The 14,245-nt window shown below is 41.7% G+C and overlaps 1 protein-coding gene across 21 annotated transcripts in view; it reads left to right on the forward strand.

Annotated features, from left to right (window-relative positions):
* Positions 1 to 14,245, forward strand: part of DST (dystonin) — a 520,502-nt gene that overhangs the window by 265,644 nt on the left and 240,613 nt on the right. For all 21 annotated transcript variants that reach the window (XM_038771967.1, XM_038770518.1, XM_038770592.1 and 18 more), the window contains one exon: positions 3,017 to 3,183. In XM_038771967.1, the coding sequence (XP_038627895.1) occupies positions 3,017 to 3,183 (167 nt within the window). The remainder of the gene's footprint in view (positions 1 to 3,016; positions 3,184 to 14,245) is intronic.

The following is a 14,245-nucleotide window of genomic DNA, read 5'->3' on the forward strand; positions in this document are numbered from 1 at the left end:
ACATAGTAAGCGCTTAAGAAATGCTATCTTTATTATTATTATAAGTGAGGGAGAGGACAGGGTTTGGGAGGGAAGGTAAGGAGCTCAGTCTTAGACATGTTAAGTTTTATATGGCGGCCGGACAGGTACCTGTGAGTCTCAGTCACTGCTGCATTGCACACCTGTTGTGTGACCCCAAGAGAGGTCATGTTAAATCACAGTAAACTAATTATGTTGTCACGAAGATGGAAATAATAATATAGAAGACAGGTGCACTTTATTCCTCCTGAATTGACCAAGAGCCTTTAGAATTCAGTGACTGGAAGTGGACAAGTAATTCATATAGATGTAGGACTATAGAGGGAAGAGTTGAGGATATTTGTGTTGTCTGATAAGAATGAAGGATCCCACTTCCACATGTAGACCTAAAGTGGAAAAGAACCACGAGAGGTTCTGCAAGTAGGTTCTGAGAGATATTGAAAAGCAGTGTGGCCAAGTGGACAGAGCACAGGCCTGGGAGTCAGAAGGATGTGAGTTCTAATGCCAGTTCTGCCACTTTCATTCATTCATTCATTCAATCGTATTTATTGAGCACTTGCTGTGTGCAGAGCACTGTACTAAGCTCTTGGGAAGTAAAAGTTGGCAACATATAGAGACGGTCCCTCCCCAACAATGGGCTCACAGTCTAGAAGGGGGAGACAGGTAACAAAACATGTGGACAGGTGTCAAGTCATCAGAATAAATTAGAAGTAAAGCTAGATGCACATCATTAACAAAATAAATAGAATAGTAAATATGTACAAGTAAAATAGAGTAACAAATCTGTACAAACATATATACAGGTGCTGTGGGGAGGGGAAGGAGGTAGGGAGGGGGGGATTGGGAGGAGGAGAGAAAAGAGGGGGCTCAGTCTGGGAAGGCCTCCTGGAGGAGGTGAGCTCTCAGTAGGGCTTTGAAAGGAGGAAGAGAGCTAGCTTGGAGGATGTGCGGAGGGAGGGCATTCCAGGCCAGGGGGAGGACATGGGCTGGGGGCGGGGGTCAATGGTGGGACAGGCGAGAACGAGGCACAGTGAGGAGGTTAGCGGCAGAGGAGCGGAGGGTGCGGGCTGGGCTGTAGAAGGAAAGAAGGGAGGTGAGGTAGGAGGGGGCGAGGTGATGGAGAGCCTTGAAGCCAAGAGTGAGGAGTTTTTGCCTGATGTGTAGGTTGACTGGTAGCCACTGGAGATTTTTGAGGAGGGGAGTAACATGCCCAGAGCATTTCTGCACAGAGATGATCTGGGCAGCAGCGTGAAGCACTTGTCTGCTGTGTGACCTTGGGCAAGTCAGTTCTTTGTGCCTCAGTTATCTACCTCATCTGTAAAATGGGGATTGAGACTATAAGCGCTACTCCAGCGCTTAGTACAGCATCTGGCACATAATAGGCACTTAAATACCATGAAAAAACAAAAACAAAAGAACTTGAGACTTTCCATATTCAAATTAAAATAGTCAAGGATAGGTTTTTTCCATATATGGTATGTGTTTAACTCTAGTCTGTAAACTCCTCCTCTAGATGGTAAGCTCCTTGTGGGAAGGGAACATATTCTTAATAAATACAGAAAGCTCTCAATAAATACAGTTGACTGATTAACAAGATGCTAAAAGGGAGTACGAGTCGCCTATGTGGCAAGGCTTTTCCAGAAGTCAAAATAATGTGGTGTCAGGAGGACACTCTGGTGCAAACAGAGAAGAGAACAATCCCACCCTTTTTTAGAGATCCTGCCCTAGGATACCTGGGTAGGCAGGAAGTGAAGGATGATGTCTTCTGGAAGATTTAGGAAGAACTTCTCAACTCAGATTCCTCTTCCCCTAAGTCCCTTAGCTCCCATTCTGATAAAGGTTTGAATGTTTCATGGCCTAGTGTAGAGAGCACTGTCTGGGAGTCAGAGTTCTAATACTGGCTCTGCTATTTATAGTAATGATGATGGCATTTATTAAGTGCTTACTATGAGCAAAGCACTGTTCTAAATGCTGGGGAGGTTACAAGGTGATCAGGTTGTCCCATGGGGGGCTTACAGTCTTAATCCCCATTTTACAGATGAGGTAACCCAGAGAAATTAAGTGACTTGCCCAAAGTCACACAACTGACAATTGGCAGAGCCGGGATTTGAACCCATGACCTCTGACTCCAAAGCCCGTGCTCTTTCCACTAAGCCATGCTGCCTCTCAACTTGCCTGCTGTATGACCCTAGGCAAGTCACTTAACTTCTCTGTGTCTTTTACCTCATCTGTAAAATCAGGATTGAGACTGTGAACCCCATGTGGGACGTGGATTGCATCCAACCTGATTATCTTGTAGTTGCCCCAGCACATAGTACAGCGCCTAGGTCATATCTGTAATTAATTATATCTGTAATTTATATTAATATCTGTCTCCCCCTCTGGACTGTAATCTCATTGTGGGCAGGGAATGTGTCTGTTTATTGTTATATTGTATCTCCCAAGTGCTTTGTACAGTGCTCTGTACACAGGAAGTGCTCAATAAATACGATCGAATGAATGGAGAGTAAAAATTTTCATATATTACTTAAAAAAAAATCCCGAAAAAAAGAGTAACCCAATAGTTAGTTGTTCCTTCCTTAAACATTAAGATGAGTTTTGGGAAGGCAGCCATTCACAGTTCCTCAAAGCATCCCATAGTCATGATCATGTCCGGAATACTAAGCTGGATTGCTGATAATTTATAATTATAGTATTTGTTAAGCACTTACTAGGTGCCAGACACCCTGAGTCTCATATACTGTGAAAGAAGTTAAACAGTTTTCATGCAAAGCTTGTAGACTCTCGTGAGAAAATGAGAGAGTCACATTCCCCCCTCTATTCTGTATTTGTCTGTTGGGACACATTTTAGTCTTGCCTTCTTATTTCAGATGACCCTTCAGGTAAATGCCTTCAATTCAAATTTAATCTCGATTAAGCTTTATGTGTCCGTGGTTGTAAAAATGATTGTTTGGACTAAAATGAGCTAATGTAACTTTTTTCCATTGTTTTGCTTCAGATATCTGATATCCATGTTACTGGAGAGTCGGAGGATATGTCTGCGAAAGAGAGGCTATTACTGTGGACACAGCAGACAACCGAGGGTTATGCTGGAGTACGTTGTGAAAATTTCACTACCTGCTGGAGAGATGGAAAATTATTTAATGCCATCATTCATAAATACAGGTAATGAAATGATCGTTTCTTCCTCTACCTGCAGTTCAGGCAGATCTTGCCCTTTAACGTGGCTTTGTCCTGCCAAAGTGGTGTCAAGCACAGATATACAAACCGTGAATTAATAAAATCAGAAGAAATAGGGGATTAGGTTCCCACACCATTAGGAGTGCATTTAGTAACTTGGTATGTGGAACAAAGTAGGGCAATGTAGGACTGTCATTTTGTTCTTCCACATTGCAGGGAAATTAGTTTTATGCAGTACTCTCTGAAAGGCAACATATTAATCAATCAATTAATCATGTTTATTGAGTGCTTACTGTGTGCAAAGCACTTTACTACCACTTGGAAGAGTGCGGTATAGCAGAATTGGTAGACATGTTCCCTGCCCACAAGGTGCTTACTTTTTAGATGGGGAGACAGATATTAATATAAATAAATGAACTGTGAATATTCATTCATTCATTCAATTGTGTTTATTGAGCACTTACTCTGTGCAGAGCACTGTACTAAGCGCTTGGGAAGTACAAGTTGGCAACATATAGAATATGTATATAGGTGCTGAGGGAAGAGGGAATAAAGGTTACAAATCCAAATACAAGGGTGACACAGAAAGGAGTGGGGGAAAAAGAAATGAGAACTTTTTGAGGGAAGGCCTTTTGGAGGATATGTGGTTTTAATAAGGCTTTGAAAGTGGAGAGAATGATTGCCTGTCAGATATGAAGGGGGAGAAAGTTCAAGGCCAGAGGCAGGAAGTGGTCAAGAGGTTGGCATTGAGATGAAATCGAGGTATAGTGAGTAGGTTGGCATCAGAGGAGTGAAGTGTGCAGGTTGGGTTGTAGTAGGAAGTCAGGGAGATAAGGTAGGAGAGGGCGAGGTGATTGAGTAGTTTAAAGTGATTGGTAAGGAGTTTCAGTAATCAGTTGATGCAGTAATCAAGGAGGGATAGGACAAGTGTTTCAATTAACATGGGAGCAGTTTGGAAGGAGAAGAAAGAGCACATTTTAGCAATGTTGTGAAGGTTGAACTGACAGGATTTAGTGACAGATTGATTATATGGGTTGAATGAAAGAGATGACTTGAGGCTACTGCCAAGGTTTTGAGCTTGTAAGACAGGGAGGATGGTGGTGCTGTTTTACTGTGATAGGGGAAGTCAGGGAGAGGACAAGATTTGGGTGGGAAGATGAGGATTTCTGTTGTGGACATGTTAAGTTCTAGGTGTTAAAACTAATTCAGTTTGACCAATGGTACTTGAGGGCAGTTCTCTGGGCTTTCCATCAGAGGTAAGATGGAAGGGTGGTGCCAGGAGCATTACTATCACGGTGGGGACCTGGGAGGAAGCAGGGAGGAGGCCTGAGACAACTGATTCAGTGCAGAGTCCCATTGTCTCAGGGATGGTAGTAATTGTGTTTGAATGGAAGTGTTGCCCCTCAATATCTCCCTCTTTCACCACCAAGTGGAGGACCAGGGCCTTACAAAGTTATTTTGTAGTGCTACTTCTAGTTCCAATGAACAGAACTTCGAGCATCAGAGAAAGAGGGCAGATTATCTGAGCTAGGTGGGCAACCACTCTTACCTTCTCTCAACACCCCATCCATGGCAGCCATCTAGATTACTGCTGTTTGGGAGGGACAGGTCACTTGGTAGTGGTACAATTTACCCAAATTGGCATATGGGATGGGCGGCCCTGGTTGCAGCTGCGGAGAACCAATTAAGACCAGAGTAACATCAGTCCAGGAGTAAAGCTATTATATGGTGAGAGTGATGGTTCATCTGGTCCAGTGTTCCTTATTTTACGGTGGCAGCTAGATGAGTGGAGGAACCATGTAATGTTTACCTTTCCTGAAATCTATGTTACCATAAAAGGATGCACATCCAATATCCCTAACCTCTCCCTCTGCATGGAGAAGTCCATTGTGAACTGCTTAACTGGGAATTTCTTAATTGCGCCCTTGAATATACTGATGTTGTTGCTCTGTACAATTTCCTCTGATAACAAATTCCATATGCCTACACACATTTTTTGATGGTATTTGTTAAGCTTTATGTGTCAAACTCTGTGCTAAGCACTGGGGTGGATAAAAGATATATACAGTCCCTGTCCCACAAGGGACTCACAGTCTAAGTAGAAGAGAGGACAGGCATTGAATCCACATTTTGCAGTTGAGGAAACTGAAGCACAGAGAAGTTTAGAGACTTACCCAAAGTCACACAGCAAGCAAGTGTCGGAGCAGGAATTAAAACCCAGGTCCACAGGCTCCCAGGCCTGTGGTTTATGCATTAGGCCATGCTGTTTCCCATTGTGTGGTAAAGTGTTTCCTTGGGATTTTTATAAATTATGCTAACCTGAAGTTTTAATGCATGTCTCCTTACTTTGGTATTTGGGGAAGTTCACAGCTCATGGTAACCCCTGCCTCAAGTGTTTTGGTGACTTCTACAGTCACTGCAGAATGACAGTAAAGCACAAAACTGGTTAGGAAACTATAATAATTCCCTTTTGCAGAATCAGATGACTCTGCTTCCTCTCAAGTATCTTTTCTATTTCTCAAATAGGAATTCTTTGTCTTTCATGCCTAAGGAGTAAAACAATTATAATCATATATTTTAATAATAAACTCGATTTAACTTTGTAACTTTCTTATGAGGCCCTGGGTTCTAATCTGCCTCTGCCTCTGGTCTGCTGTGTGACCTTGGTCGAGTCATTTATCTGTGCCTTAGTTCCCTCATCTGGAAGATGGTGTTGCAATACCTGTTCTCCTCTTACTTGGGCTGGGAGTCCCATATGGGACCTGATTACCCTGTTTCTACTCAAGCACTTAATACAGTGCTTGTCATATAATAAGCACTTCCTTGTGCTTGACATATAATAAGCACTTCCTCTTCTTCCTCGTCCTCCCACTTCCTTTACCCCTCCTCTTCCTCCCCTCTTCTCCCTTTCCTCCCCCTCTGCTCCCCCTCCTCCCCTCCCCCTCCTCCTCTCTCCTCCTCCTCCTCTCCATCTTCCTCCCCATCTGTCCCCTTCTCCTCCCTCCTCCCCCCCCAACCCCCCTCCTCCTCTCCCCCTCCTCCTCTTACCCCTCTCATCCTCCTCCTCTCTTTTCATCATTTGGAATGTTGAACTGAGGGATGACAAGATTAAAGATCTTTTCTCAGGTCCTCCATCTATTTGCTAATAAAGCCAGACTCTCTATCAGTAGTTTCGCACACAATGTTTTCTGATTGATGCAGTGAATTATGACTTCTACCACTGAGCGATGTGACCAGAATAGCTTATTTGCTCCCAGCATGCCCAGAAAACTATCTTGAGCTTTATTAAGTCTCTGAAATGGATTGCCTTGAATCCTAAAAAGATGAAATTTTTTTTGATATTCTAGTTGAAAGCACATTTCTATACTCCAATTTCAGTCCTTTAAACCATTTAACCAGTTAACTCTTCCTTACATCTGGGGCATTAAACAGTGAAGTAATAATGAAACTCAGTCAGAAAATGAAGAAGAAAAGCCAAGCCCAACCTGGAAGTTGAAGAACCAAATTTTTTACGACCAGTCTAATCCAGAGGTGATAAAAGTACCCAAAGGCATCTAGATAAAATATCCAGATGAAATAGCAGTTGTAACAGTACCTCTTCTAGGTGAGCCAACTGTGACATCATAATTTGAGATATGGGTTACTGTGGTTTTAACTGGGACAATAAAAGCTTTCTTCCTTAAGAGGATTTAGATTGTTTCATGCTAAGGATTTATTTAGTCATTCCCCATTTCGGGGATATTATTTTTGTCTAAATGCTTTGCATCTGGCAAAGTGGTTTTAAATAATTCTTTTTAGAGCATGTGACTTTTCATTGCAGATTGTCTGTGGGCATGGATTCCATATAATCACTTTCAGTTTGGTGAATCATTACTTCCCCAATGAATACTTAGTGCTTTGCACACAGATGCTCAATAAATAGTATTGGATGAAATACAAATGCTGTCTAAACTGAACCACATTTTCTATCAGTTCAAAGATATGGAGGCAAAGTGACTTCATAACAAAATCTTTCAACTTGATTTTATTTTGGGCTTGCCGAAGCCTGTGTCAAATTCTTCACTTTAGTTAAAAAGCATTCCCTACGATGAGCCAAATTTCCTGGCTGCCTGAAGTAACTCCATGGTGATGAGAAGCATGAACTCTTTCAGACAATGATGAGACCATTTACTGCATTCCTGCAGTCTGTTCAGTGTAGGCAACAATGTTCCAAGCTTTTTTCCTGAGTGGTTAGAGTTAGTGTTTGTCCAAAATTCCCTGGCTTATGACTTTAGTTTTTAGGAGAATTGGGTTCATATTTTCAGTGAGTGCTTTCCTGACTATATAAGGGCAAAATTTGGATCCTGGTCATTGTTCATTTTTCTTTTTAGATTGTGATTCACCAATGATCTTTCCAAAGAAATATTTAACTTTAACTTAGAAGTTTCTGATTTTCACTGGTTTGGTGGAATACATGGTAAAGAGTCATCTAGGGCAAGTTTATTTGCTTCAGGGATTTAATTACAACTCCTTCCTTTTGCCATTGACATTCCTATATCAGTCATTTGTCTGAATCTTTAAATGCCTTGTTTAAAGTCAATGGAGTTTTGTTTTCCTTTGGAAAATTAAATTTAATCCCTCTAGACCTTTTTTTAAAAAAACAACAAACACATTTATTTCTCTATTAAAATAATTTATTTCCCCTTCTAGAACGTTAATGGTCTGAGCTCAGAATTTGAGATTGAACTGTCCGTCTCTCTCACAGAGGTGGAACATTGGAACAGTTCTGAGAACAAAGATATCTCAGTGATGAAGCTATAAGAAAAATCACCTAAAGCAAGGCTCAGTGACATCCAAAGTTATGCAACCATTTCTCTGACATTTGATTCTTGTGAAAACAAATAATGGCCATTACTTTATTAGCCTTTGTTGGTATGCACAGGTTTCTCTGTGAAAGTACATGCCTAGAAAAGTCTGTATGTGGAAATACATAATAATAATAATAATAACAATAATAATAATAATAATAATAATAATGGCATTTATTAAGTGCTTACTATGTGCCAAGAACTGTTCTAAGCACTAGGGGGGATACAAGGTGATCAAGTTGTCCCACGTGGGGCTCACAGTCTTAATCCCCATTTTACAGATGAGGTGACTGAGGCACAGAGAACTTGTGACTTTCCAAAGTCACACAGCTGGCAAATGGTGGAGACGGGATTTGAACCCATGACCTCTGACTCCAAAGCCCAGGCTCTTTCCACTGAGCCACACTGCTTCTCTAATACATCCATACTTAATTACATTTGGGATCCTGTGCATATATTCGTTGAAATATAATATACTGATTGAGGTTTATGTAGTTCTACCCATTTACTCAACAGAAAAAATACTTTCCTATAGGTTAGGATCTTGTACAGTTTAGACAAAGTGAGCAATTAACCAGTAAAGGAAAATGTTAGTTATTTGCTTTGATGTGGTGCTTAATACAGTTCCTGGTATATAGTGAACACTTTCATTCATTCATTCAATCGTATTTATTGAGCGCTTACTGTGTGCAGAACACTGTACTAAGCACTTGGGAAGTACAAGTTGGCAACATATAGAGATGGTCCCTACCCAACAGTGGGCTCACAGTCTAAAAGGGTGAGACAGAGAACAAAACAAAACATATTAACAAAATAAAATAAATAGAATAAATATGTACAAATAAAATAAATAACTAAATAGAGTAATAAATACGTACAAACATATATACATATATACAGGTGCTGTGGGGAGGGGAAGGAGGTAAGGCGGGGGGAGGGGGAAAGGAAGGAGGTGGCTCAGTCTGGGAAGGCCTCCTGGAGGAGATGAGTTCTCAGTAGGGCCTTGAAGGGAGGAAGAGAGCTAGCTTGGCGGATGTGCGGAGGGAGGGCATTCCAGGGCAGGGGGATGATGTGGGCCGGGGGTCGACGGCGGGACAGGCGAGAAGGAGGCATGGGGAGAAGATTAGCGGCAGAGGAGCAGAGGGTGCGGGCTGGGCTGTAGAAGGAGAGAAGGGAGGTGAGGTAGGAGGGGGCGAGGTGATGGAGAGCCTTGAAGCCGAGGGTGAGGAGTTTTTGCCTGATGCATAGGTTGATTGGTAGCTACCGGAGATTTTTGAGGAGGGGAGTAACAGGCCCAGAGCGTTTTTGAACAAAGACAATCCAGGCAGCGGTGTGAAGAATGGATTGAAGTGGGGAGAGACAGAAGGATAGGAGATCAGAGAGGAGGCTGATGCAGTAATCCAGACAGGATAGGATGAGAGCTTGAACGAGCAGGGTAGCGGTTTAAAACAATATAAACAGATATCTGAAAAAAATTGAGGATGAGCTTGAAAAAATGACAAAATGAATTGTGTAATATTAATAATTGTGCCTTTTACTGTGTGCCAAGCACTGCCAAAGACTTTAGTTTATCCTGTGCATACTTTGTAAAGTAAGTAAATGGCACATGGAGACACATTTACCTTTAAAACCATGAGAAGGGATTTAGTAAATTACTGATGATAATAATGGTAGTAACAATAATGATGATAATGAAATTGTGGTATTTGTTTAGTGTTTGGTATGTTGCCAAGACTGTAAGCTTTAGATTGTAGTTCATTGTAGGCAGCTAATGTGTCTGTTTATTGTTATACTGTAGCCTCCCAAGCACTTAATATGGTGCTCTGGCCACAGTAAGTGCTCAATAAATAAGATTGAATGAAGTACTGTACTAAGCGCTGGGGTAGATACAAGATACAATTTTTCAGAATTAAGTCCCATGTGGAGCTCACAGCCTAAGTAGGAAGAACAGGTATTGAATCCCCATTTTTTAGATGAAGGATTTGAGGTTCAGAGAAGTTAAGTGAGTTAGACAAGGTCACACAGCATAAAGAAGGTGGAGGCAGGATTAGAACTCAGGGTCTGTGACTCCCAGGCCCATGGCCTTTCACTAGATCATGCTGCATCTTTACTGATCTGGGCCCCATGTGGCCCTCTACTGGTCAGAAAAGGTAAATGAGATGCCCTAAACTAACTTAACTGGGATTGACTTGGACACCAGGAGAAATCTGGAGTTGTCAGAGTACTGTATTTTTCACACGAGAGCTTGGTCCCTAGAGATTTGTATTTATGAACTCAGTGCTTGTCAACCAGGATGGAACCACCCAATAGTAAAGAGGAACACAAATTAGAAGATAATTTTACAGGTTGAACAGAGGTGAAAGGGAAAAACCGCAGATTATCTCTTCCGTAGTTGTGACACGTCACTTTACAGGAAGAAAGCGAAGAGAAGAGTGAAGTATGCAGTAAGGTTGATGGAGAGGTAGCCGTATTTATGGTTGCAAGGAGCTAGACAGAGTAGGTTGCTGTAGTTCTGCTTAAAACTGTCCCCATGTGAAAACACAGTTCCATTTACCTCTATGACAAAGAGAAGAAACATTTATTTTCCCAGTTCCTTCTAGGTGTGCAATGTGCTACCTGCTAAATCATGCACTCTCCAAGGAATACAAATAGAAATCTGGGAGAAATCTGGGTGTGGATACCCAAATCCAAATCATTATTTATTTTCTTTGTTTTCATTCACAATTTGGGGAAAAAGCACGTGAGGTTTAGATGGACGTCCACTCTAAGTGGATGTCATGTAAGCATTTGATAAATGGTTTAATAAAAGCAGAAAAAGCAGAGTTAACAAAGAGTCAGAGAATGAAAGTTGGGGAATAACCTCTGTACACAAAAATGGATTAATAAACTGAATCCATGAGCATGAGCCAAAGAATTAGGCAGAGCTTGGAGAAGAAAAATATTTGACAACATCCCAAATTATTTGAAAAGTAGGTGGTACAAGCATAGACGGGCCTTATACCTTTTGATTGTGCAGTCTAAGAAAATTTCAGACAAAACTGAAACAGATCTTACTTTTGAGTGCAGTGAATCACTTAGCCAGCACACTGAAGGCTTCATTGTAAAATACAATCCACGATTTGTACAGCTTTATTAACTTTATAGAGCAGTGGGGGTGTGGTAAAGCCTTTGACGAAAGTTGTTTTGGGATTGCAGTGCACACGGCCCCACTAATTGTGAAAACATGTTCTCTCCGATCAGGCAGGGACTTGAATATGCTCCTGGAGGCTAAGTAGAATGGTGCCAAAATGTGCAATAACACAGTGAGAGCCTAAGCAGAAAGATGGAAGGAAAAAAAAATGCTGAGACCCAAATGCTTGGAGGATGTGTTTTTTCAGAAAAGATTATTGATGTCAGCCAGTTTCTGCATGTCTTGTTCTTGCTTTTGATTAATTGCCTTTAGTTTAAGTTTTTTTTTATCACCCTGCATTCTTTTCCTTAAAAACAAATCCTTAGGTGTGGTTCATATTCCCCACCCTTTGAGACTAAACAGCTTTGGAATATGAAATCTTCTACAATGGATCTTAAGGTTATTTGGATTGGTAAAGTTAGGAATATTTTAGTCACATAGGTTAATAATATGACCCAAAGCCATATGATTCAGTAACACCTCACAAGACATAGTGGATCGAGCTAGTTTAGGACTGGGGAGGAGGGCCCTAAGGGAAGCATTGTTCTTGCAGGAAGTGGGGTTGGTGATTCAATAAGTGTCATTTTTCTTCAGATTCAGTATTATCCCAGTGCTGGGCCTTGTTTGCGAATCTTTGCAGGTCAATTAGATTTTTCTCCATGGTATTTCTGCCCCTTTCTTTCCATCTAAAAAGTCACCGAACTAATCCAGGAACTTTTAATATCTCGACTTGAGAACTACATCAGCCCCCTCATTGATCACACTCCCCTTTGAAACATCATGCTTAATTTTTAAGCCCTGATAATTTATCTGAATTAAAGAGCTTAGAGAATATATGTGCCTTTGTGCTTACCATCTTTGACAATACTGAATATATACTAACGATGAGCAAGAAGCATTGTCGGAGTGCATATAACTAGAATACAGAACAGTACAAATGATATCATGATCAGCAATATTTTTTGAGTGCTTACTGTGTGCAGAGCACTTATTAAGTGCTTGGGAGAGTATAACAGAATTTCTAGGTGTCTTCCCTGCCCACAACAGCCTTACAGTCTATAGGTGGAGACAGACATTAATATAAATAAAAAATTTATAATATATAATTATAGATATGTACATAAATGCTATAGGGCTGAGGTTGGGGTGAATATCAAATGCCCAAAGGTCACAGAATCAAGCCCATAGATGATGATGTTACCCCCATGGGACAACCTGATCACCTTGTAAACTCCCCAGCGCTTAGAACAGTGCTTTGCACATAGTAAGCGCTTAATAAATGCCATTATTATTATTATGTATGAAAAGTGTAGTCAAAGTCCAGTGTTTTGGAATGTCAGAAGCTTGAATTGTTGAATGGAAAAGATGGATTTTGCAAGGGCTCTTTTCCACTTAAGCATCTTCCATTTCCTTGCTATCAAGAAGCCAGAAATCTAAATGGAAAAAAAAATTGAAGGCAGTCATTGAAGCTATAACATCTAGCTGATTTCTGTTACCTATCCCTGACATTGTGTTGTCCTGAAAGTTGTTTCCTCCAACTTGCCACTTTCGTTTAATATTGGATCTCTGTCTTTTATTGAGCTTTATCCTACCAGCGAGAACAGATTTCATTCTTGTTTGAGGATTGAATCAATCAAACAATCGTATTTATTGAGCGTTTACTGTGTGCAGAGCACTGTACTAAGCGCTTGGAAAGTACAAGTTGGCAACATATAGAGACAGTCTCTACCCAACAGTGGGCTCACAGTCTAAAACAGGGAGAAAGAACAAAACCAAACATACTAACAAAATAAAATAAATAGAATAGATATGTACAAGTAAAATAAATAGAGTAATAAATATGTACAAACATATATACATATATACAGGTGCTGTGGGGAAGGGAAGGAGGTAAGATGGGGGGATGGAGAGAGGGACGAGGAGGAGAGGAAGGAAGGGGCTCAGTCTGGGAAGGCCTCCTGGAGGAGGTGAGTTCTCAGTAGGGCCTTGAAGGGAGGAAGAGAGCTAGCTTGGCGGATGGGCAGAGGGAGGGCATTCCGGGCCCGGGGGATGATGTGGGCCAGGGATCGATGACGGGACAGGCGAGAACGAGGCATGGTGAGGAGATTAGCGGCAGAGGAGCGGAGGGTGCGTGGTGGGCTGTAGAAGGAGAGAAGGGAGGTGAGGTAGGAGGGGGGCGAGGTGATGGAGAGCCTTGAAGCCGAGGGTGAGGAGTTTCTGCCTGATGCGCAGATTGATTGGTAGCCACTGGAGATTTTTGAGGAGGGGAGTAACATGCCCAGAGCGTTTCTGGACAAAGACAATCCGGGCAGCAGCATGAAGTATGGATTGAAGTGGGGAGAGACACGAGGATGGGAGATCAGAGAGAAGGCTGATGCAGTAATCCAGACAGGATAGGATGAGAGCTTGAACGAGCAGGGTAGCGGTATGGATGGAGAGGAAAGGGCGGATCTTGGCAATGTTGCGGAGCTGAGACCGGCAGGTTTCGGTGACGGCTTGGATGTGAGAGGTGAATGAGAGAGCGGAGTCGAGGATAACACCAAGGTTGCGGGTTTGTGAGACGGGAAGGATGGTAGTGCCATCAACAAAGATGGGAAAGTCAAGGAGAGGGCAGGGTTTGGGAGGGAAGACAAGGAGTTCAGTCTTGGATATGTTGAGTATTGAATATTAGGAGGCTACAAGAACTCACTGAAAACTGGCCTCCTCAGAGGCACTAAGTGATACCCCAGTTTTCTAAAATGCCCTAGGTATTTTTGATCAGTGCTGTAAATACAATTGATTGATATTAATGATGAGCTAAACCTCAATCATTAATAGCAGAGTAACGTTGGTCTCTACCTTCTTTTTTTCCCTTTCTAAGAATCTGTCTCTCACATTGCAATAGTTGTCAAATCACCCACTTCCTTAGGGGTCATTGACTTGAATCTTGAGGCACTTGCAGAAAGTTATTGAAATGATCATGTTTCTTCTTTGCTCTGTGCCTTTGTAAACAGTGAAAACTAGGAGAATATGTGAAATACATTCAAGTAGT

The sequence above is a fragment of the Tachyglossus aculeatus genome, chromosome 1, assembly GCF_015852505.1.
Source record: "Tachyglossus aculeatus isolate mTacAcu1 chromosome 1, mTacAcu1.pri, whole genome shotgun sequence".
Taxonomy (NCBI): Eukaryota; Metazoa; Chordata; class Mammalia; order Monotremata; family Tachyglossidae; genus Tachyglossus; species Tachyglossus aculeatus.